Here is a 22,816-nt window from a genome sequence, read left to right as displayed (position 1 = left end):
ATAGTTTGTTGATTATTAGGGTTCACGATCAGCCCGACATGCCACATTGACGGTGGGTTCGTGGTTATTCCAAACAAGCCGTACTCCCCGTATTCGACAGCGACAGTCAAAGGATGCCGTCCGCGTTGGCTATGAGGATATCTTTCCTTGAGCAGTTGACGTCTCGATGCCAGTAACTTGCAAATACCGCAGTTGTATCAACGCGAGCGGAACCGCGCTAAACCCAGTCTGTGCCGACGCGTCTTAGCTAAGCAACGTCACGTCTTCCTGCCAAATTGAATTGGGCTAAACATCAAGATTAAAATCACAACAACTTGAACACTTCACAAACCAACAGTTCAACCATATATATATATCTAGATTACCCTCAGTTCCCACAGTCTCAAACTACTCACCAAAGTAAACATCGACTATTAACTGCCTCTCTCAATGGATAAACAAGAATCCTCGGATAGCAATGTACGGTTCATACCGCCATCAATTCACCCGGCTACTCTCCTTTCTGGAGACTCATATGCCCATTACTCTCCATGTCCACCAGCTATAACTCCATCAACGCTCACGGAAACCCTAGATGGCTCCATGGAGCCTACACCATGTGTTCTGGGTGTTGACGAAGCCGGCAGGGGTCCGGTTCTGGGTCCAATGGTTTACAGCGCATTCTACCTCCCACTCTCACTCCATCACTCCCTCCTAGCCGAAGAACACCACTTTGATGACAGCAAAGTTCTCACTCCCGCTGTCCGCACAAATCTCATGCGCCTTCTTTGTACCCCAGACCATTCTCTAAACACATCTTGCGGCTGGGGGGTGAAGGTGATGTCTGCTCGAGATATAAGTACAGGCATGCTTCGATCAGGAACGGGAAATTACAACTTGAATGCTCAGGCCATGGACGCAACTATTGAACTTATTATTTGTATCGTAGAGAAGATGGGGGTTAATGTGAAAGAGGTATACATTGATACAGTTGGGAATCCAGAAACATACCAGAAGAAGTTAAAGCGGATATTCCCCGCGCTAAAAATTACCGTGACCAAAAAGGCAGACTCGCTTTATCCCTCTGTCAGCGCTGCAAGTGTATGCGCCAAAGTTACCAGGGATGTGGCTCTGGAACTTTGTTATGAGGCTTTAGTGAAGCAGCGCGGTGCGATGGAGCAAGAAGGCGCAGCAGATGGCTGGGGTAGCGGCTATCCATCAGATTCCAAATGTGTTGGATGGTTGAAAAACGACATGGACTCGCTTTTTGGGTGGGGAAATGAATGCAGATTTAGCTGGGGAACTGCAAGAGAACTTCTTGAATCGAATAGAGGTATCAAAGTGGACTGGCCGGTTGATGAAGACGTCGAAGCTCAACTATTAACAGACTTCTTCTCGTTTTCCAGGAGTGGAGCTGGATCTAATGAAAAAGCCGATGAGTTACGAGATTGGTACGGTCAAAGACTTCAGGAGGTATTCTGAAATTTAAAAGACGTATATAATAGACTATTATGATCGCTGCAAATAACTATATAATGGTGATAGTGAAATTGAAAACTTCAAAGCAACCCAGCGATGCCTTGCCGTTGTTAAACCTTATGCATCTAGCCGGCTCTTTACAATAGTTCCCTATGATATACAGATATCCCAGTCCCTCGAAACACATTTAAAATAGAAAAGGGGAAATAATATATACAATAACACAACGCTGGGAGGCTAAGAAAGCAAACAGACACAAATGAACAAGGTTTCTCTGATCAGAGAGTGGCAGTTGAGAAATAGTAGTTGTCCCAGAGGTACTCATAATCTTCAACGATACCGCCAATTAATCCAAGTAATGGCTTGCCTTCAAGTTTTCGAATGAATCGTTGCAACCAAACCCTACACAACAATGTTAGTTTCAATATGCCATTGGATGAAACCAACTCGATGAAAATGCCAAACATACTTTGTAATATTCTCGTAGAATGCGCCCCTCATTGCCCACCAACCCATTGCCCAACCTCGTTTCCGCAACTCCTCTCTCTCTAGAGCGGTCAGCCCCCGCAACCCACCTGCGACTCTTTCCCGGAAGTCCTTGTTGGCCAGTTGTCTGCATCCGTATTCCATGCCAAAGCCAATAAGCCATGGCGTCCAGCTCTTCTTCTTACCTCTCCACTTCTGCAATGCCAGGGCGTAAATGAGTGGTCGAAGGATGTACAACACCTCCGCAAGCTGACCCTGCCCGGTAACCCGATGCAGGAGGCTTTTGGGAGGCTTGATGTCGTCTGCAGTAAGGACTCTGGATATTAGGTAATTCGATATGTTGCTGACATCCGGCAAAGATGGTAGCGACAGGCCAGTTCTAGGCATCGTCCAACTTAGGTCGGCGACAGATCCTGCTTCACTAGGAGGCGCCTCTGTGTCATCCCAAGGGTTTCTTTCCTTCTCTTCTTCAGGACTCCTTGGATCGACTTCCCTTTCGGGCAGAGGAGGGCTAACCAGGGGTCTAGAATTGGTTAATCTAAGCAACATTAGTCGGCATATTGTTTTGATGCCTTCGATAAACACAACTACACGCCAGCGGATTTTCTCTCCTCGTCGTCGCGCTATCATTTCCCAGAGTAACTCCGTGTATTGGACCATCTGTAAAGTCAAGGCTACCCGCCGGTAGAGTGCGGAGCGCACAGACCAATATTTGGTATATCGCGAATGGGGTGTAGGGTTAGGACGAGGGATGGCGGCAGGAAGCCGAGAAATGACACGTGAGACAAGGGAATCATGATAAAGAGAAAGAAGTTGAACTCCAGAATGGACTGCGTAAACCTATCGTTAAATGCGCTCATAGATCGTGTGAACGTGCTCCGTAGATTTTTTGGATATTGGCAGACTTACGCGACTCGGAAGCTAATTCAGACTCTCGAAATCGTCCTGGTGAGAAGAAAACTGGTTAGCTGACGTTGACAAAGAGTCTATTTGTATGCGCTGCGCAAGAGAAGCGATAAAGCATCCCTACCGGGAATAATATACGTCAGAGACCTCAATCCAGACTCGATCTGGCTAACGGTATTTGAGTTCTTAGCTACAAACTCCTCATACACCTCCAACAGCTTCGCGGGTTTGGATGACGCTGATGACAACTGATTCCTAGTCTTCTTTGAAGACTCCGTCTCGATATGATGAGGGGATCCCAAGGTAGACATTGTCATGTCTACCAAATAAAAGGTACACCTATATTAACAGCGGTTGTTGTGGGTTGTTGGAATGATGTAAGATAGAGCGTTGGAGATACAAAAGACATCATATTCACGTGATCCGAAGTCAATTGCTTGGGGCAAGTTCCTCTGTGCCGAGGCAATTCGGAACCTCGTGATGGTGAACAACGCCGAAGTCTAATATCAATGGCATTTCAATGCGGAGTATAAACGGAAAAATGTCTCGATGAAACAACTCAACAAAGATTTGTACTCGTTTTATGATTCTATAGTTTTACCTTAGAGTAAGCAACTGATTTCTTGAATATTTTCTGCTGAAAGTTTTAGCTTCTCCACGCTGCAGATTAGACACAAACTGGTATTTTGCCGATGACACTGGCGTTATACGCAATTTCAAAATCCCGTCGATGAGAGCGAAGTACTGTACATAATTGGCTTTAAAATACTCCCTAATAGTATCCCATCAGCTCCAACTGGAGAGTGTATCTATAAATATATATCGAGTTCAGCTTTCTCAGAGAAATAAAATAGAAGAAACACTACCCAGCATTGAACAGAGCATTTATCAACCGATAAGCAATCTCTAAGAAGATCCATCTATCTATACATCCTCCAGATCACTCATCAGCAAACCTCCACAATCCTCCAGGCCTCATGGCCTCCATATAGCGCTCTGCCAACTTCTCCTGCTCTGCTTCCCTCGCCTCCTGCCAATCGCGCTCCAATTCTTGAGTACTTGGCATATCCGTCCGCCAGAACCCAGGAGGCGAACGCGCTCGCTCATGGACATATCTATGCTTGCCAAACTGGTTGGCAAGATGCCTCGTTCGCGCATCAAGGAGTAGCTCCTGCAGCTCCTTATTCGTCATAGATTCTAAGACAACTTTATTATCTCCCAAGTATTCATCAAGCACGTTTCTGTCCTCCCGGTCTAAATACTCCCATGACAAGTCTTTTTTTTTGTCCGCAGTTAGTTCGCCGAACCCTTTCAGCTTCGCCATGGCGCGAAATCCTTTCCCACAGCATTCTGGGCGAATACAGCCCGGAAGGCATTTTCTCAGGTCTTTCCTGCGAACTACTTCGTCAAATGCATAATCGAGTCCCTGGTTTCTTTCCGGATTGAGTCTGAAGTGCTCAAATCCCAGTCGATGGAGGGGTCGTGCTCGAAAGGGCTCGCTCTCGGGGGATATTTCATCGTCATCTCGGGGTTGAGGAGGTGCAGGGCGACGTAAATTTCGCCGAGGTGGCGGTGGGGGGCGTTGTCGACTTGATGAATTTCTCTTCTCCACAGTTTGCGGGCGAGAGCATCTAGGTGTAACTGAGCTAGATGACACCTTGCTAGGAGTTCCAAGAGGCAATTTTTCCATTGTTTCAGGAATGCGAAACGGGGAGTTCAGCACAGGTCGAAACCATGACTGGTCCCCCAGAAAGGGATCTTCCAGGCAACTGGTAGTAGGACAAATGCCGTTCTTAATTCTTGCATTTTCCCGCAGCTGGTCGGTAACGGGCCTAGTTTTCGTTTTCGAATGGCTCGTTTCTTCACCATCCTCTGTCACTAGATGTACTGCATCTGCACCCCTGGGATTGTACCTGCTTCGTTTGGTTTCCTGGTCTTTAGTGTATCCATGTGATTGTCGAATAGAGGAGATATTGCAATTCACAGGCTGAAGAGCCAAGCGCCGTTTGGTCCCAATTATTTGGAGTCCATCCAGATCAGTTTGCTCTACTTTGACCGCCTCTCGCTCCTCCAAAACAGCAAACTTAGTTCTTGGAGGTTTAAGTGGCGGAGGAGTAGTATGGTTCGTTGATCCAGTGTCAATGTCATTTGTCTCGCAAGTGCTTGGATCCAGACAGTCATCATCATCATCATCAGTCGTCCCCTGAATTGTTTGAAGCGGGCTTCTTGGGGTAGGTTCACTCTTTACGGCAACAGATCTGGTGAAACTGCCCGCCTCGAGGGGTTTCGTGCCGGCACTGGGCGCTGGTCGTTCACAGTTTCGCCGAGCGATCACCCTCACTGGCCTTTCTGAGACGAAGATTGGACTAACAGATGGAGAAGAACTAGGGAACATACACGGTTCATCAGCGTAACGTGGGTCCTGAGTTTGAGTCGGAGTTATATCTGAGGAGGTGGGTCCAGGGGAATGCTGGTTTGTCAGCTCTTCAGGAATCCCTCTTGCTCGAGAGTTTGAGCTAAGCAAAGGCGGTGAGCCAGGCTCCAGCGCTCCATCAGAGATTCCAATGGCTATCCTCTCCATTCCCGTAGCCATTTCATGCGGGCGAGGTTCAGGTGTTTGATCCGCAGGTCCAATCGTAGCTAAACCGGTTGTCGATGCCTCTTCCACCTGCCCATGATGCCGTTGGTTTTGTGGGACACGAGATGTAATTTCATTGACTCTCTGGAAAACAACTCTCTTTCCGCGAACATGAACGTCAAATGAATCACGTTCAAAGCAGGTATTCCAAGAAGAAACTTTGTCTTTACAGTTTTTCAGGTTTCTCTTGACAGTGAAAAAGGACTTGATCAGGCTGGCATTTTCTTGGAATAGCTGCTCATATCGCTTTGCAAGGCTCGCGTAATGCTCGTATGAAATAGTGACAGGCTTTTCAGCTTTCCCTACTGAATCATGGAGGACCATATTCGGAGCATATTGTTGTCTGTTGTCAAGGAGTCTCTTTTCCAGACCGTCAACTGCGTCGTTGGACTCCAGATTTTCGAGATATCGTTCTAGGTCCGCATTCTCCGTTTCCAGAGCTATTATACGTGAGTCCCGGTGCTTGAGTTTTTCTTCAAGCTCCGCATTTCCTCGCTTCCACTGTCGACATTGGTTGACCAGTTGACCGACCTGTTCAGCCAAGGTGCAAAAATCGCGTTCCTCCATCAGGACTTTCTAAGACGACCTCACGATAAAGGAAATAGAAACACCAAGAATCATAGCTCCCACAAAGTCAGGAAATGTTGAAAAGTGCTTACCCCTGGGTAAATTTTTAAACTAATATAAATAGACTACTGCAAAAAGTGCATATTTTATATAGAAGCCAAGAACATCAATGGACGTTGATGTCTACAAGCCCAACACGCCAAAACGCGTGGTCACTGACTAGTTAGTGAGTGGTAACGTGACTCTCCACGCCCCGGTCCCGAGCATTAGTTATATCCCACAGCACAGTGCACAATTGCTGCAAAGCAATCATAATACGTGTTTCTCAAGGGACAGTTCTAATTTGATACCGAGATAACAAACCTGGCCGCATAAAGTTTGCGATGGCCAAAATTTAAACGGATTATTCCGCCACTGCAAGCTACTGCAGTAAACTATCCTATGCAATGCAACGACTCTTCTTGATCGATTGAGTTCCGGCTTCGCTGGGGTTCAGGAATATCAAACTAAGCATCCAATTTTCTTTTTCCTGAGCTGTCTTCCAATCGGACCCCTAAACGGAAGCGATAATCGTCCATTCCATCGGGGGCTTATAGCATCCCTGGTATCAATGTAACCTTATTAACTATATAGAACACTACGCAAGTGGGCTACATAAGTGAGGGGCGAAGCGTCAAACAAACGAGGACAGAATCATTAGTTACTCCAAAGCGAACAAAAAATGGAATAAGAGACAGCCCATTGCCACTTCCCGGGGTTATGTCATCATCAAACGGGAAAAAATGAACAGTCATCAGCAGAGGAGCTTGTTGCAGGATTAGAGAGCTACATTGGGAAGGAAAAGTTTCAAGAAATGCGGAAGAGCACCGTGGATAAAGTAGACGCATGACAAGATCGACGGAGGAGGTGCCGGTGAAGCATTATTACATCATGGGATCTATGTCATCAGTGTTGACCGCAGCAGCGATGATGGCCTGAAGCTGACCTCATGGGTTTTCAAACATCGAGTTCGCACCCTTCTTTCAAGACATCTCCGGCTGTTCTTTTGACGAAGCAAGTAAATCCAAGGCGGAACTTATACTCTGTCCGGAAAACAAAACCCAGCTGCCATGTTATCCTGCCGGCCTTCTGGTACAGTCTACATATTTTGTCCGGCAACTCTAGAGGAGTTCTATGGAGATAGTTAATGGTCTCTTTTCGCATCGTGGAAGGGTTCCCATACAATGACAGGGGGCCAATTTCGTCACATCGAACCTACCCCGATCCGTCTTCAACATAATCGGATATTGATTCACTCCCCTGATTTAACAATGTGGTATCCGCAGGCATGGGGGGGGGGGTCGGTATTTTCATGAAGCTATTCCCCTCTACATGAAAGAGGCGTCATGGAAGATTAGAATAGTCTACATGATAACGTAGAGCAATGGCTCACAATAGAGTCCATTCAGTGCCAAGATTAGACAGTGCCAAATAATTGCATGAAAGACGGGATCGCAATTCCAGTGGTTAAAGAGCACTCACTGGCTGCCGATCAGAGAATAGCAGCGTTAAGTTGGGGTGTTGGGAGGGTGAAGTCACGTTATCACGTGGCGATAAGCCATCACTAGTTATCAGCAAGCCGCCCCCCAATGACGAACCTTCAAGCAGAAGGGAGCAGCCGATTCTCCTCCTCCCATATATCTATCTCAGTAATGCCCTATATCCATATACATGACCATACGTGTTTTGTGTCGGTTTAACTACTATTTGGATTGGATCTCCTGCCTCAGAGATGTCGAAACGTGGCCCTGACGGTTTCCTAGCTGATATGCCGCTGGCGAAACGGATGCGCCCAGATGATGCCAGCAAGCAAGATCTCCTTTCGAGATTGAGCGACGAGCTCATACTTCATATCTTGAGCTTTCTCCCCACTCAGTCACTGAGTCTTTGCCAGAGGTATTGATATTACCATTCCGCCACATACGCCATCAACCTGGCTTAACCCCGTATCAATAATACCTCAGTAAAATCTCACATAAAAATTCAATCTAGATTATCGCGTCGATTCTATGGACTCGCGGGCGATTCAGAGCTATGGAAGGAAAAATACTATGCGCGCTGGGTGTGGCCTCGCGCCCGTCGAATTCGTCATCTCAAGGACTCTGGCCTCTCCACCAGACCCGCCGGCTATACCCCCAGGCCATCGAGGTGGATTGGTCATGAAAACTCGTCCAAAGATCTGGAGCATGCAGATTGGAAGAAACAATATCGCCTGCGACATAACTGGTCCAGGGGATCTTGTCGAGTCACGGAAGTTGAGGTCGCACAACCTTTCGTCCCGCCAGTGTTAGTGAAGCTCTGTAAGGCGCTGGTATTTACGGCGGACGCGAGTAACGGGCTTCGCGCATGGACTACCAGGGATACGAAATCATGCCTGGCTCAACAGCCACTCTTTGATACAAAAGGAGAAGAGCGATCTGATTCCACGCCCACCTCGATTGCGGTTGCGCCGCGGGACGATGCGGAAGGCGACTTCGAAGTCACTGTTGGATTTGAAGATGGGAGCTACAGCGTCTATTTTCTGAGCTGCAATAGCACACGGTTTGATTTTCAATTCTCACACCCTGCATCGTCGAATGGGGCCATTACCGCTCTCGCATCGTCGTCCTCGTACCTCCTTACACTCTCCCAGAATCAAACCCTATCTCTCTATCGTTTCTGTTCCAAACCCCACCCAGAAGGGCAGGAGGTGCAAGCCACGAAGTCACCCAAACTAATCGCGTCCCTCAAAGCCAACAACGTCTTTGCGCCACTGTCCCTCTCTATCCGGTCATTACCAACTGAAATCGTCGCATCCATAGCATACAGTTTCTCTCGCATCGGTTGCGGGTGGTCAGTTGGGCTCCAGGAGCTTCGGCTAAATCAAGATGGCGAGAGTCTAGGCTCTCAACTTGCGACGACGGTAGATCCGCAATTTTGCGCCCACCCCTTAAGCCCGTTGATGGCAAGGGTAAATGGCAAATCGCGATCGCAAAGAGCTGGCAACAGTGACAAAAACGGATCCGTCACCTCCTCCTCTGCGTCGCCGTCACTCTCATACACCCAGGCACCAACATCACTGTCATACTGCCATCCCTATCTACTCACGTCCCATGCCGACAACACGTTAACAATGTACCTGGTTGTGTCCACCTCCAACTCTCTCACGATTAAAGCCGGTCGCAGGCTTTGGGGCCACACATCCTCCGTGTCCGGTGTACAGGTCAGTGACCGCGGCAAGGCCGTGTCTGTGAGTTCCTGTGGCGGCGAAATACGCATCTGGGAGTTGGAAGATATGATCTCATCCCATGCGCATTCTTCAACTAGAATGCTGCAGCGGGATGACAGTGTTCAGATCAGCCCTGAAAACGAACTCGAGAATGAAAGCGATTCTTGGAAACGACAGCGGCGCCTACCGCACCATCAGAAGCAGCAGCGGCAGTCAATGGATCTAGAGTTAGTTTCGGAGGCTATTGAGAGACGCGGGGATGGACTGGGGTTGGCTCTTGAAGATATGTCGAGGGAATTGAAATGGGCGCGCATGCGAGGGTGGGTAGGGTTTGATGATGAGCAGGTTGTTGTCCTCCATGAGAGGGAGGCGGGGACGCAGTTGCTTGGTTGTTACGATTTCACGTAGGCGTATAGATATATAACTATATATATATATATATATATATATATAAGAATTGAGATAAATTTCTACATGTTCATCGCCAATGACGTCTTATTTTTCCAAATATAGAGATTGGTTGTTGGAATTGCCAAGACTTCCCTGGTGGTTAGGTTCATGTATCTCAACTCCTTGCTGGAAGCATCACGATGAGACAAGACGTGGAGTTGAACTGAAATACGTAAACTTTGAAAAGAGTATTAAAAACATACATGCTCCATCTACACCTCCCTTCGCTCAAGATATGTAACTGAACACAAGCACGGGAAGCAATACGAACCAGTCTCTTACAAACCAGCAACATCCCGCAGCTCAGCATTAAAATCGCAATATTTGAATGCTAAAATGAAATCCAGATCTCACAAATGTTATCCCCTATGCATGCATGGTTCCCGAAACCCCGGGGGGGGGTTGGTGGGGGGTGGAAAAAAGGGACAAAGCCAGCTTTCAAGAAAATACTACCCCAATTTCGCCCTCCTTTCGTCCTTCCGGAGCAACCTTCGGCTTCCCTTGCCCTGTCCCGCCAGTGTGCAACGGCCCCCTCTCCCAGTGGTTCTAGGGCCCTTAGCTGGTGCTACTAGACGGGTCGTGCAGGTTGCAGGTAATGGATGGGATTCCCATGCGTTTAAAATAACTAGGGATAGCTTCTGGGACCTTGGAGGCAGATTGAGGATACGACAGGGACCTTGGGAGGAAGATTGCCAGCGTGGTATATAAATGTGACATAATACCCCCTCGATGTATTTCACTCTTTCGATATGCTTTCTTTCTTTCTTTCTTTCTTTCTTTCTTTCTTTCTTTCTTTTTCTTTCTCTTCTTTCTGCGTTTTGCAGTCTGGCGAAACCTGCTATTTTTGAAGGGGAAATAGTCCGTAACTTGACACTCCAAAAACTCCATCTGCGATCATGCAGTCTTCTTCACAGGAAACCTCAATGGAAAGCCTAATTCTGAAACCAGATCCCGACTTGGGACAGCGGCAACTGACAGACGATGAGATGATATATGCATTGGCAATGCCGATTCTGTTCTTTTGCTGTGGAATTAATCCTGATGTATAAGGGGGGAAGCTCAACAAGCATGATGCTACCTTGAAACAAATAACTAGTTACATATCAGGCAAGGCAAGCAAAGAGTCGAGAAAACATGCACGGATGGACTGGAGCCCACCACGCACAGATCAAGGCGGCAGCACCATCAAACCGGAGCACCATTGTTCAATCTATTCCATCTGTCATCCTTCGCACTTGAAATGTTGTTTGATTGTTTAATAGGAGACCTCAGCCCTCGGTCACTGAAACTGAACTGAACTAACTAACTGATTAACAGACTAACCCAAACAAAATGCGGCGCGGTTGAATTGCTATGGGTTAATTTTTTTTTTTTTTTCTCGCCGCCCAGAACAGGTGACTTTTGGCTGCGCTCATCAAACATCGAAAAATCTCCGGTCACGATTTTTCTTTTTATTTCCCTTTTTCTCTCCACTGGCGTCAGTTTCTTACAAATTCACACGGTCCCTTCTTCTCTTCTCTATACTCGCACTCTTTCTCTCTCCGCACCATCTATCCGCTCTGCGATTGTTGCCGTACGTATTCCGGACCCTGCCCTGCTCTGTTACTTCAGTTAGTTGTGGTGGCATCACATTGGCCACTCGCTTCGAGCCACCACCGCCTTACAAAGCTTCCCCGCATCGCACTGTGCTGCAATTTTTGACATTTTCACTTTCTCACATTTCCAGATCTTATTAATTTTCAGTTTTCTTTATTTTTTGATTTTTACCCCCTTTCAAAAAGTCTCTCTGCTGACTTAGCCGCTATTTTTACTTTTCCATTCTCAGGAACACAACGACAACGACGTATTTAAAACCCTCTTCTTGCTCTCTTCGAACCGATTGGATTTAAATACGATCTACAAAAGATCATCACTCTGGTCCCTTCAATCATCAATTCCTCCCTTTCAGTCCTTATCCTCCAAAAAGAAGTATCTTTTTTTTCAGCCGCCAAGATGGATTACCAGTCAGGTGGCCGTGGATGCTTCAACTGTAAGTTTTGTTAGCCGGACAGGCTTTTTTCATATGCTCTCGCCCTGTATCTCTCTCTCTTTCCCCCACCCCTTTGTATCCCCTCCTCTCCATTCTGGAGATATCCTTTAACGGTGCTGCGGGCGTTGGTTGAATTGTTGTTTCCTCCGTACCGTTTCTCCAGATCGGAATTTTCATCATTTGTCGCGCAAAACCGCGAATAACTGACCACATTCTCGACCCTTGTGAATTGTTTAAATCTCGAAATAACCCCTTTGTGCTCTACGATGGCCTAACAATCCATTTTCCATAAACCATTCTCAGCCCCGCATCATTAATAACAAACCACATGGATTCAGATTTGCTAACAAGATTTCCGTTCCAGGTGGCGATGCCTCTCATCAGGTTAATATGTTTTGCGCCCTGTGGATTCGTGGATGGCATTGATTTGTGTTTTTTATCCCCCTATTAGGCTCGCGACTGCCCCAAGAAAGGAACTCCTACCTGGTAAGTCGTGCTCATTAATTACCTTCTCCTATCACATCTCATTTGCATATCTAACTTCCGTTTAGTTACAACTGTGGTGGTAAGTTGCCTAGATCCCCGGCTCCAGAAATCTTGATATTCTAATGCGGTTATTCTTGCGTTTTTCAGGACAGGGACACGTCAGTAAGTAAAACTTAAAAAACCGCAATCGTCCAGCCGACGATCTCTTGAACTTTCCATCTAACCTCAATCCCCCAATTCTAGGCCGTGAATGTACCGCTGCACCCAAAGAGAAGACCTGCTACCGATGTGGTCAGGGCGGACACATCTCCCGTGACTGCACATCTGCCGGTTCCGGAGACAGCTACACCCCCAGCGGAGGTTACTCAGGTGGAGGAGGAGCTAGTAGCCAGGAATGCTATAAGTGTGGTCAGGTTGGACACATCGCCCGAAACTGCTCCCAGGGATACGGCTCCGGTGGATATGGCGGTGGTGCTGGTGGCTACGGAGGTGGCTATGGTGGCAACCGTCAACAAACTTGCTACTCTTGTGGTGGTTTCGGCCACATGGCTCGCGACTGCACGCAGGGACAAAAGTGCTACAACTGTATGTTTGATGTCCCTCAATTTTCTCCTCCCCTCACTACCTATCTCTCTCTCTTTCCCCCTTCCATTCAAGCATTATATCTAATCCTTATGATTTGTTTTCGTTCGTGTTTAAAGGCGGCGAAGTTGGTCACGTCTCCCGAGACTGCCCCACCGAAGTCAAGGGCGAGCGTGTTTGCTACAAATGCAAGCAGCCCGGCCACGTCCAGGCAGCCTGCCCCAACTAAGCATCTGAAAAAAAGTTGGGTGGGAGCGTCGTGAGAAAAGAACGAGGAGCTTTTAGTGTGTGTTTTTCTTTCCTTCCAGCCAGCTCGGGGCATTGAAAGAAATTCACGCCCAGTTGGTTGGCGGAATAATGGCTTGGGTCATGACTAACTCAGAACATTTTATTTCCCCTTTTTCTTTTTGTCAAATCATGAGATATGCCTCCCTTTCCCTTTTGTTTATGCTACCTATTACTTCTACTTGCTACTACAACTTCACACAAACAAAACTTTTTCTTCTACACATATACAAAACGCACACAAGCACAGAAAACCACCCCTTCATGGCCTGGATTGGGCACACCAAAATGAATTCAAGGAAAGTATTGGTAGGGAAAACAAGATGGAAATGGTGGTAAAAGGGATGACAGTGCAGAAAGTTAATATATGGGATGAACATATCAAGATTGAGAGAAGGCGAGGAAAGGCAAAGCAAACACACATACATGGATGCATGCATGCAAACACACAGGCATGCAGACTCGCTAAGAAAGGGGCCCAAAATTGGCATTTCTATTATATTTTTATGCCTTTTTTCTTTTTCTTTTTTTTAAAAAAAAAAAGAAAAAAAAATCATTGGACTTTTATTGCTGTGTATTATTAAACCTGCATTTTCTATCCTGATTAACCATCTGTGTTTCTTCTATCTTTTACCCCTTTCAATTTAATAACTAATATGTGTTTTCTTCAATCCTCACAGAGGAAGAATCTTTTTTACCGACATAACTACAGGTACAAGGCCTTACCTATTTATTAACTCTCTACATTGGAGAGCGCATTTTTTATTTCCCCCTCTCATTTAAAAGTTCTTACTCTCTTTTATCTGCTTCAACGGATTTCGGACGAAGATTACCAGAAATGATTTACATATGTCATCATACTTACAGTTATACGAAAGGGAAATCATTTTCCTCTTTCATCAATATCATTCTGAGTGGCCTTTGCTCTCCCTCATAGTATTTCATCTCACTTCACGTATACCGCGCTTGTGTCAATCGTCCACTCTCATAGCATCTGAGAGAGAAGTACTTAGCTTCTTTTTGAGTCAGTGATCTACTTTTCTCTCCTTAGTGTTTCCTGTCGCTCTTCTTGACTCTGATTCCGTTCATCTTATCCAAAGGTGAGGAGAAGAAAGGGAATGAAAACCGTTATCAATTATCTCATATCTTGATTGCCAGCGCAGGTATGTACTGCACTGTTCATAAAGCAATCAAGACAGCATGCATCATCACCGAATGTCTCTTAAGTTCACAGTTACTATACATACACGAGTTCACGTCAAAGTTGGGATTGATGTGGGAGATAAATTCAGCATAAACATCCCTAAATATGATAGAGAGCAGCGGGCTAGAATATATTAAAGAGGAGTATCGTTCATTTAGGTTCAGACAAAATATGAGAACACCTTGGGTCAAGCCTTGCTTCAAAAATTCCAACAATAGCAGAGGCAGGAGAAGAGACAGCTTGGCCTTCAGTCGCAATATTCAAACGTCGAAATTCGGGGTCATCTTCACCATCCACGTACACTTATCCCCCCAAACCATCCCTATTCCCATTTACCATACCCAGATGTCTATTAGCTACTTTCATCGTCTCCCCCCAAATCCATATCCCCAACAACCTCCCACCCTACCTCTCCAACTTCTTCACCCGCTTCCCCACCCCCTTTCGAACGTCCCAGCACTAAGCCCCTTAAACACCCACCTCCTCCCCATAGGCGCCTGATAAATCTCCATCCTGCATGCCTCTTCATACGTCGGGATCCCATGGTTGCGCTGTATGGCTTCTTCTCCTTATTACGATATTACCCGCCCGCACACTCATTTACGGCGGCTTGTAGCTCCGCATCGCTGAGTTCTTCGCCGGCTGCAGTGTAGGAGCCTGTTGGATAGGCGTTGTGTTGGCTTCAGGAGGGGACCCCATCGAGGAAGTAGGTGGTTATAGAGGAGTGGGGGGGGCATAATGAATGGTTCTGCTAAGGGTAATGTTAGTCACAGTTGTTGGGCGATGGCCAACTCGAGGATTCTGATCAGGACTTGCTAAGGATGCTAAGTTTGAAGTATTTGTTCGATATGCTGTCGATGAAGTGTTGTGCCGGTTGATGGCTAATACGGCTAACATGCCCCCCAATGCCATGAATCCTCGGGGTCCCGGCGACATAGACGGGGTTTGACGCCGTGGCTCGACTCGATTTTCACAGTTCCGGGAGTTTCTGGTTCTCTGATTCAGTTTTGTTAGCTAAAGGTGTCCGGGACAGAATTGGGGAGTGTAGAATAAATGTATGGAAATGTTTGTATGTACGTTGCTCGATCCACCTTCCCAGGGACCTCGACAGCTCACAGTATCCTCTAAGCGTCGCGGATAATCAGAGTGGAGGCAGTCTTATTGGCATATGACCAGCCTATACACGTACTTCCTCGTCAGGTTTCGCATGTTAGCGGCCTCTGTCTTGTAGAGTACGTTCATGATAGGTTGTTTGTAAGATAATAGATCGAGTCCCTTCGCATCCCCACTGCTGCTCTCTCCTGTGCTCTCCTCACTTGTCTCCTCATTGCACTCACCACTACTCTCACCACTGCTGTCTCGGTTGCCCTCTCTACTTCGTCCTACTAACTCAAACCTCAAACCTCATCCAAAGCCGATCCAGCCTCGCCATTTCTTCTAGCTACTCCTGTCTCTATCGATTCCTGGCCTGCATCTCCTCCGCAGCGCTTCTCTCGACGATCAACCGAATCAGCTACTCCTCCTCATTATATCTGGCACACTGGGCCGCCGCAGCTGCAGCGGCAGACTCACGAAGGATTCTTTCTTCAGCCCGCAGGTGGGGGATATCATGGCTTTTTGCAGGCTTTGCTGGTGTTCTTCGTGTAACCGGAGGCTCTCTTGTAACGCTCGGGTGAGCATATTGTTGTTGTCTTCCATGGTTTTGTGATTGCTGACTGTTCAAGGAGAGACTGCACGAATGAGGGATCGTTTTTCAGGTCCTTTTCCTTTTGGTGTGCTGGAGGAGTTAGTATATGGGTTTTCGATGTACGGCAGGTTTTGTTTTGAAGATGTCGGAGCAAAGCTCTGCGAGGGAGTTAGTACTGACTGGAGCTCTCCTTATAAAAGCTCCCTTGCTTCTTGGATTGCCATAGTGAATGATGGAGTGAAGATTAAAGCCTTCAAACTTGACGATTGCGCAAGTTGTACATTCAACTTGCAATACTGTTGTGAAAACCGTGATGCGTTTAAATGTCTGTAATAACAAAAAGATGTAAAGTGACCAAAAACAGAAACGAAATGGCATTAGATTTAATACAGATCACAGTGCCAAAAGAGAAAAAAAGTAGCAGGCGCAAATATATAAGCTTATTACAAGAGGGAAGGGGTATATATCGCAATCAAACTTCCACGAAGTCAGCTTGCTTTTCATAGAATGTTTATGAACTGCAACTACACATTGTCGCTCGCTGGTGCCGTGGAACATCTCCGCAGAATCGCTCTTCCTCATCCTTATTCAAGTCCCACCCATCCTGGAACGGATTGAGGGCCATATGCATGACGCGGTCGAGAATTTTTCGATCACCCTTGTTCTCGACACGCTGAATCACCTCTTCAAGAACCCAGGAACGTGGGAGGAACTATATATCAATATTAGTAACTTCTATCAAATCGCGCAACACTGCATGCGTCCATCTTAGATGGTGAAAATGATGAATAATACCCACCTTTGGGTTAGCAGCCTTCATGGCCTTCTGCCTCTTTTCATCCGTTACAGCAGCCCAATCTTCAGCGATACGTTCTCTCCACGAAGAAAGCCATTTAGAGATACGCTCCCTGGCCGACTCTTCAGTATTCCCTATACCGCCAACCCCTTCTTTATGGAAAAAGATACTGGCGATAGCCTTTCTCTGCTCATCAGTTTCGATATCAGCAAGAGAAATACCAGACAAATGTCTGAAAAAGTGGTTGAAATCAAGCTCGAGAGCCTCGAGGGTGTCAAGCAGTTCCGAAAATAACACCTCAAAATCAGATTCTTTGCGAGTTTTCAACCCCAAACGTGCTGACATGAGTCGTTTGTATTCGTTCATAAATACGGTTTTATATTCTTCGCAAATGTTGCCTATGAGCTTCTCCGCTCTTTGCACAAGGGTCTTGCCAAATTCCTCCGTAACTCCCTTCGTAACGAAAGCCTCGTCATCCACCTGGTCTCCAGCACCCATTAGCTCACCCAGGGACTCCCCAAGTCGCACCAGGTTCCACCAAATTACACTGGGTTGGTTCTTATATGAATATCGAAGGAGCTGGTCGTCATGATTCGGGGTATACTGGGGGTCAAAGTTATCCATAAAAGCGAATGGTCCGTAGTCGAGAGACAGCCCGATAATAGATGTATTGTCCGTGTTTAAGACACCATTCATAAAGCCATAGGCCTGCCATGCGGCAACGGTCTTTGCATTACGTCGTACTATTTCTCGATAGAGGCGCGTAAAGCGGTTCTCCTCAACACCTTCGCCTCCTTGTATTGCGTCTTTCGGTACTCCCCTCAGAGGAGTGTCGACGGATGGTGGATCTTGACCAAGTGTCGCTGGTAGAGACAAAGCCGCTGGGAGTGATTCCCAACCAGGAAGAACATCTTCAGCGGCATAGGTTGCAAGCTTCCTGGTGAGGTTTCGATCTCCACGAGACCGAAGAAGGTCGAATGTTCCGATCCTTATCCAAGATTCTGCAAAACGTGTCACAATCGCACCAGGTTCTAGCCGTTCTCTTATCACTTTAGAATTGGGTAAAAGCACAAGTGAAAGAGCACGGGTTGTGGGGATGCCCAACGCATTCAAAGCTAGGAGCAGGGTTAGAAAAGGAGTCAAATCAGATGTATTCTATGGAATGGGAATATCCACCTTCTGAAACAATATACTCCCTGATGCTCGAACGGAGGACCGCTTTCCCATCTGCGAATCTAGAATAAGGAGTTCTGCCAGCCCCTTTTATCTGAACCTCATATCGAATTTTAGTTACCGGATTCGTAGATTCGAAGAGGCTGATTGCGCGCTAGACAGGCTGTTAAACTCATAATGGCTCATTGCCAATAGATAGATAACAAATATAAGATGCAACTAAACGCACCCCGTCTCCCAACTGTCCGGCCCATGAACCACTGTTTTTAACATGCTGTCAATATTAATTACCAAAGGTAGACATGCAAAGGTGTTTCATGCATACAATTGCCAGCCTCAAAGGGTGTTAGCACGCAAGCGATTACAACGATTTGAACAAAAGCTCATTCTCGGTTGGTATAGAGGAAAGGAGCTCTCTCACCCCCGTAACACTGTGCCCACGGATATATCCCGCCATTCTCCTGAGTCCAAAATATTTTATTACCCGATACAATGTCGCGGAACTGTGCAGACTTCTCCTCGCCTTCCTTGAGACCCAGATCCCTTAGCGCCCGCGGACTAACACTTAGAAGCTCTGGTTGATCCGTTGTTTCGGGGCGGACATAGGTGAATAAAGCTCCTTTAACAAGGCGGGGTCCCAAGGCCTCGCGCGGGGCATTGTGGGAGGATTCCGGGGTTTCAAAGGCGGGATCCGGAGGCAGCTTTGAGGTGAAGTTACTGGATTTTGGGATATCATCTAACGACACACCTGCGGTATGCCCATTCCTGATCCTATTCCCGGATCCATTTCCGTTTCCGTCTCCTGTATGTGAGCTGGAAAGGCGAGCGGCCATCTGGGCAAGGCGGAACCGAGGAATATGCAATAGGCGGATATGGCGCAACAGCATGAATGAACCTTAACTGTACGACGAGGACAGTGCAGCTAACTAATAAAACAGAAAACTAATGCATAGCTCCTGAATGAAGGACGGAGAAGGGGGGGGGAATGGAAATATATTGACATTGCCAGAAAAAACTGTTAGGATTGCCAGGATTGATCAAACAAAAAAATGCCGATGAGACCCAACGCAGAATTAGCATTCGATGACATAATCTGGCTAGTTAGTTAACTAACAAGTTAAGTTGATTCGTAACTACAATAAACCCTCGCTATAATAAATTCTTCCATAATATAGAAAAATTCGTTAACCCTCTACAAGTAAAATTCATTAACTATTCGTTAGAATTTCTATATCATTCGTTATACCGGTCAAAGGCCCTGGCAGAACCGCGATTTCTGTCAATCAAAAAATAGCTCTACGCGCTCATTAATTGCAAAATACTGCCCTGAGCAATTATGGCTTTAAGACATTGATTTGAGAAGCTATAAAATCAAAAGATCACTCTGTCCTCCGTCTCCGAGATCCTTTCTTCATGTTATGATCATCTTGACCAGACAGTCCACTATTCTTAAAAGCAGACGCGCTACCAACAGTATACTATTGCACAATTAGACTCTGATGACGGGAGTGATGAGGATGAGGATATGAATACAGAATCCCGTTCACAGATTACAGCTTCAGAGGCTTCAGAGGCTTCAGAGGTGGTAAAAATGCATCACTTGTATGAGGAGCAGCAGGATCAGGGAGATCAGAGTCTAATTCAACAGCTTAATTACTATGATACAGGTTAGGAGCACGGAAGCTTGCAAACCAGCAGCAGCAGGAATATTCGGGCGTCCTTGAACGCTCAACCTCTATATAGCAAATTGAATAGGCCCCCAAGATTAAAATTGTTATAGCGAGGAGGGTTTACTGTAACTAACATAGAATCAGAGCTGGATCGTTAGTGAGTTATTTACCAACGATGACTTACGCACGTTAGTTGATTGGACAACTACTAAGTTTGTTAAATAATACCAGGAATGAAAGATATTTCGATGGATTTCGATCTATTTTCCAATCAACGTAATTAGACGGTGGAACTCTCCTGGATATTGATCTGGAACAATTCTACGGGTCAGCGTAATTTAAATATCCTACTCCCCCCTACCTCCGGCCTGTCCATCAAGTCACCTCCTCATTGATTCAAGGGTTCCCTACTTATGGAATGAGACCACCTGCTATAGATAGATTCGAAGGCGGAACCAGGTTCGAACAAAACGATCAAGACCACAGATTTGTTCCCGATGGAACGCGTTTCGAAGCTCTGAACCTCTTTTGTCCAACGAATCACGAATCAGGATATCGACATCTTCTATTGCGTTCTTCAACAAGAATAATGAGCCTTGGAAGAGTGGGTAAATGGTACCACGGTTCAAGAGCGGGGATCCGCCCACGATTGTTCTGTGTTTAATAATATTAACAGTTGCCCGAGAGTTACAAAACCACTGATCATGCAATACATTGCGAAATGGGTTTCTGTCCCCTGGCGACATTGGTTGTTGAAGTTGGCTTTGGATGCGGCTGCGCCAATGAATTAACTGGATATCGTTGCCGATTTTTGAGTGCATCGTGTTACCTAACGGCATGACTCGTAGCCCTGAGGGTCTCAAAACACCACGAACCACAATGTGCAGCCCACTGATGAGATAACTAATTAGTTAACTATGGGTCCGTCTGCCGCTCATCTTATCCGGCTTTACTAATATCCAATGTGTAAATTTTCGGGGGCTGCAGAAGATGAGATACTTTCTAAATCTCTGACTTCAACCAATTCAAAGTATATAGTTTCAAGATGATTGCTTTGCAGGAAATCAAGCTCAATGATGGCAACTCCATTCCAGTGGTCAGTGACTCCCTGAATTCTCAAAATGTCGAGGAAGCCGAACTGAGTTCCTAATTCCGTGTGCTGAACAGCTGGGCTACGGGACTGGAACTGCATGGTACAAGAAAGAAAATGACACGGACATCGACTGGGCGCTGGTCCAAACGATAAAGGATGCAATTAGCTTGGGGTATACTCACATCGACGGCGCAGAGGAGTATGGAACCGAGAGGGAGATTGGGCTCGCTATTAAAGAGAGCGGGATTGCGCGAGAGAATCTCTTCGTCACAACAAAAGTTAGCAACAACATCGCCGACATCCCCAAAGCCATTGACACGAGTTTGAAAAATCTCCAGCTTGACTATGTCGATCTGTACGTGCCTCGCAGACCTATGGCTTTAAAATAATAGCTGCCTAAACAATCGGTGTCAAGAAAAGGGGTGTGTGTCGAATCCCGGTATATAGAGTATGAAAATGATTAACCATTTGGGATCTCTTTGCTCCAGATACCTCATCCACAAACCATTCTACGCGAAGTCCGATAAACATTTTCAAGACGCATGGATTCAGATGGAGAAGCTGAGAGAGGCAGGCAAGGCGCGATCCATCGGCGTCTCCAACTTCCGCCAATACGAACTCGAGGCAGTGCTGAAGAATGCCAAAGTCATACCCGCCATCAACCAGATCGAGTATCACCCATATCTACAGCATGGCGTCTTGGTACCTTATCACGAGGAGAAGGGGATCAGAACCGCTGCGTACGCCCTGCTAACTCCAATAACGAGGGCCAAAGGAGGTCCGATCGACGAAATCCTGGCTGCGCTTGCGAAGAAGTATGCCGTTGGAGAGGCGGAGGTGTTGCTGCGGTGGTCCATCGATCGGGGCGCGGTAGCTATCTCGACAAGTCAGAAAAAGTCTCGATTGGCGGATTATAGGCGGGCGTTGCAATTCAAATTGACTCGGGCAGAGGTTGAGGAAATTTCCAGGGTTGGAGAGCAGAAACATTTCCGTGCATTTTTCAATGACATTATCGCTCCGGTCGATATGTCGTGAAATGATGATGAGAAAGTCGTGGGACGGTGAGGGACAAACAGTGTTTACAGCATTTGGTCATATCGACATCTTGAACAATAGAACCTGCTTTGTGCGCATTACGAATTTTTTATATTGGCAATGGGCTCCTTGTCACACTTTTATCCTCATTTTCAACAAACCTCGATTATTTTACGCAAGTTGGAGAATTTGAGAGTTCACTCTCTAATTTCTGACCAATGTCACTTTGGGACGTACTCCGATGACAGTGTCAATCTCTTCAAGAATAAATAAAGAGATGGAACAATCAATGAGCATTAATAGGCAGTATCACACTATTAGCTTCATAAATAACACTCTCCTGAGATATTTCTTCTTGTTGTTGTAGAGTTTTTAGCTATTGTCTGAGAGTTAATGCGTTAAATGAGTGAGTGACCTTGCTATCACATACCTTTTTATATAGCGGAGAGGGGTGGAAGTAGTTAATTTATCATTTTGTAGTTAATTTATTTAGCCAACGCATCTGATGATTCTTAGAATCAAACATTTTTCATTGCTAGTTAAAATAAATCAGCCAATAACAAAACATTGCCTCTCCCCCCTCATTGTTGACCGGATTCTAGTTTTCTTCTTTCTTTGACTGGCAGCCAACAATTGTTTTGTTGTTGTATAACTGCCATCTCAGGGCTCGCTCACTACCTAAAACCCTCCGCGTCCTCTCCCATCCATCTTCCACTCCTCTTCACCCTCTCCACCCCACTTCATTGCTTTCCTCCCACCCAACAATCAACTCTTCCCATCCTGCAACCTCCCTTCTGTCGAGGTCTTTGTTTTCCCGCTCGTTTTCCTTTTCCAGCCTCCACCAGCCTCCACTTCAGGCTCCTCCAATCCATGGCCTCGCCCGTTGGACGCTTGCCCCTCAACCCGCCAGCCCTAACTCCGTCCGCCGGCCCAATCATCGCGCTGTACTGCTTGATGGTCATCCACCCCCATCGCCTCGTATAGCTCCTGAACTTCCCAGTACCTCCGCTTTTTTGTCGTCGAG

The 22,816-nt window shown here is 46.4% G+C and overlaps 9 protein-coding genes across 9 annotated transcripts; 5 read left to right on the top strand and 4 right to left on the bottom strand.

The window, feature by feature from the left end:
- Positions 1 to 429: 429 nt before the first annotated feature.
- PADG_08085 (ribonuclease HII) lies at positions 430 to 1,461 on the top strand (the record flags this gene model as incomplete). Its single annotated transcript, XM_010765165.1, has 1 exon — positions 430 to 1,461. The coding sequence occupies one exon, from the start codon at positions 430 to 432 to the stop codon at positions 1,459 to 1,461; it is 1,032 nt and encodes a 343-aa protein (XP_010763467.1).
- A 275-nt stretch (positions 1,462 to 1,736) lies between these two features.
- Positions 1,737 to 3,161, bottom strand: PADG_08084 (uncharacterized protein; the record flags this gene model as incomplete). The annotated part of the gene is made up of 4 exons (XM_010765164.1): positions 1,737 to 1,860; positions 1,928 to 2,774; positions 2,854 to 2,889; positions 2,975 to 3,161. 4 exons carry the CDS (start codon positions 3,159 to 3,161, stop codon positions 1,737 to 1,739), a joined length of 1,194 nt encoding a protein of 397 aa, XP_010763466.1.
- Positions 3,162 to 3,790: 629 nt separating this feature from the next.
- Positions 3,791 to 6,055, bottom strand: PADG_08083 (uncharacterized protein; the record flags this gene model as incomplete). Its single annotated transcript, XM_010765163.1, has 1 exon — positions 3,791 to 6,055. The coding sequence occupies one exon, from the start codon at positions 6,053 to 6,055 to the stop codon at positions 3,791 to 3,793; it is 2,265 nt and encodes a 754-aa protein (XP_010763465.1).
- Positions 6,056 to 7,826: 1,771 nt separating this feature from the next.
- Positions 7,827 to 9,710, top strand: PADG_08082 (uncharacterized protein; the record flags this gene model as incomplete). The annotated part of the gene is made up of 2 exons (XM_010765162.1): positions 7,827 to 7,990; positions 8,087 to 9,710. The coding sequence occupies 2 exons, from the start codon at positions 7,827 to 7,829 to the stop codon at positions 9,708 to 9,710; spliced, it is 1,788 nt and encodes a 595-aa protein (XP_010763464.1).
- Positions 9,711 to 11,744: 2,034 nt separating this feature from the next.
- On the top strand, positions 11,745 to 13,078 carry PADG_08081 (uncharacterized protein; the record flags this gene model as incomplete). The annotated part of the gene is made up of 7 exons (XM_010765161.1): positions 11,745 to 11,781; positions 12,146 to 12,165; positions 12,233 to 12,267; positions 12,333 to 12,346; positions 12,415 to 12,429; positions 12,511 to 12,852; positions 12,969 to 13,078. 7 exons carry the CDS (start codon positions 11,745 to 11,747, stop codon positions 13,076 to 13,078), a joined length of 573 nt encoding a protein of 190 aa, XP_010763463.1.
- Positions 13,079 to 14,918: 1,840 nt separating this feature from the next.
- PADG_08080 (uncharacterized protein) lies at positions 14,919 to 15,580 on the bottom strand (the record flags this gene model as incomplete). Its single annotated transcript, XM_010765133.1, has 3 exons — positions 14,919 to 14,995; positions 15,234 to 15,334; positions 15,528 to 15,580. The coding sequence occupies 3 exons, from the start codon at positions 15,578 to 15,580 to the stop codon at positions 14,919 to 14,921; spliced, it is 231 nt and encodes a 76-aa protein (XP_010763435.1).
- A 956-nt stretch (positions 15,581 to 16,536) lies between these two features.
- Positions 16,537 to 18,881, bottom strand: PADG_08079 (uncharacterized protein; the record flags this gene model as incomplete). Its single annotated transcript, XM_010765132.1, has 6 exons — positions 16,537 to 16,737; positions 16,825 to 17,936; positions 17,998 to 18,148; positions 18,224 to 18,254; positions 18,320 to 18,329; positions 18,416 to 18,881. The coding sequence occupies 6 exons, from the start codon at positions 18,879 to 18,881 to the stop codon at positions 16,537 to 16,539; spliced, it is 1,971 nt and encodes a 656-aa protein (XP_010763434.1).
- Positions 18,882 to 19,043: 162 nt separating this feature from the next.
- PADG_12410 (uncharacterized protein) lies at positions 19,044 to 19,666 on the top strand (the record flags this gene model as incomplete). The annotated part of the gene is made up of 2 exons (XM_010765184.1): positions 19,044 to 19,094; positions 19,451 to 19,666. The coding sequence occupies 2 exons, from the start codon at positions 19,044 to 19,046 to the stop codon at positions 19,664 to 19,666; spliced, it is 267 nt and encodes an 88-aa protein (XP_010763486.1).
- Positions 19,667 to 20,709: 1,043 nt separating this feature from the next.
- PADG_08078 (uncharacterized protein) lies at positions 20,710 to 21,792 on the top strand (the record flags this gene model as incomplete). Its single annotated transcript, XM_010765160.1, has 3 exons — positions 20,710 to 20,760; positions 20,832 to 21,112; positions 21,246 to 21,792. The coding sequence occupies 3 exons, from the start codon at positions 20,710 to 20,712 to the stop codon at positions 21,790 to 21,792; spliced, it is 879 nt and encodes a 292-aa protein (XP_010763462.1).
- Positions 21,793 to 22,816: the final 1,024 nt, after the last annotated feature.

This window comes from Paracoccidioides brasiliensis, assembly GCF_000150735.1.
Source record: "Paracoccidioides brasiliensis Pb18 unplaced genomic scaffold supercont2.14, whole genome shotgun sequence".
Lineage (NCBI taxonomy): Eukaryota > Fungi > Ascomycota > Eurotiomycetes > Onygenales > Ajellomycetaceae > Paracoccidioides > Paracoccidioides brasiliensis.
The sequence above is the reverse complement of the archived record's forward strand: the minus strand, read 5'-3'. Positions and strand labels throughout refer to the sequence as shown.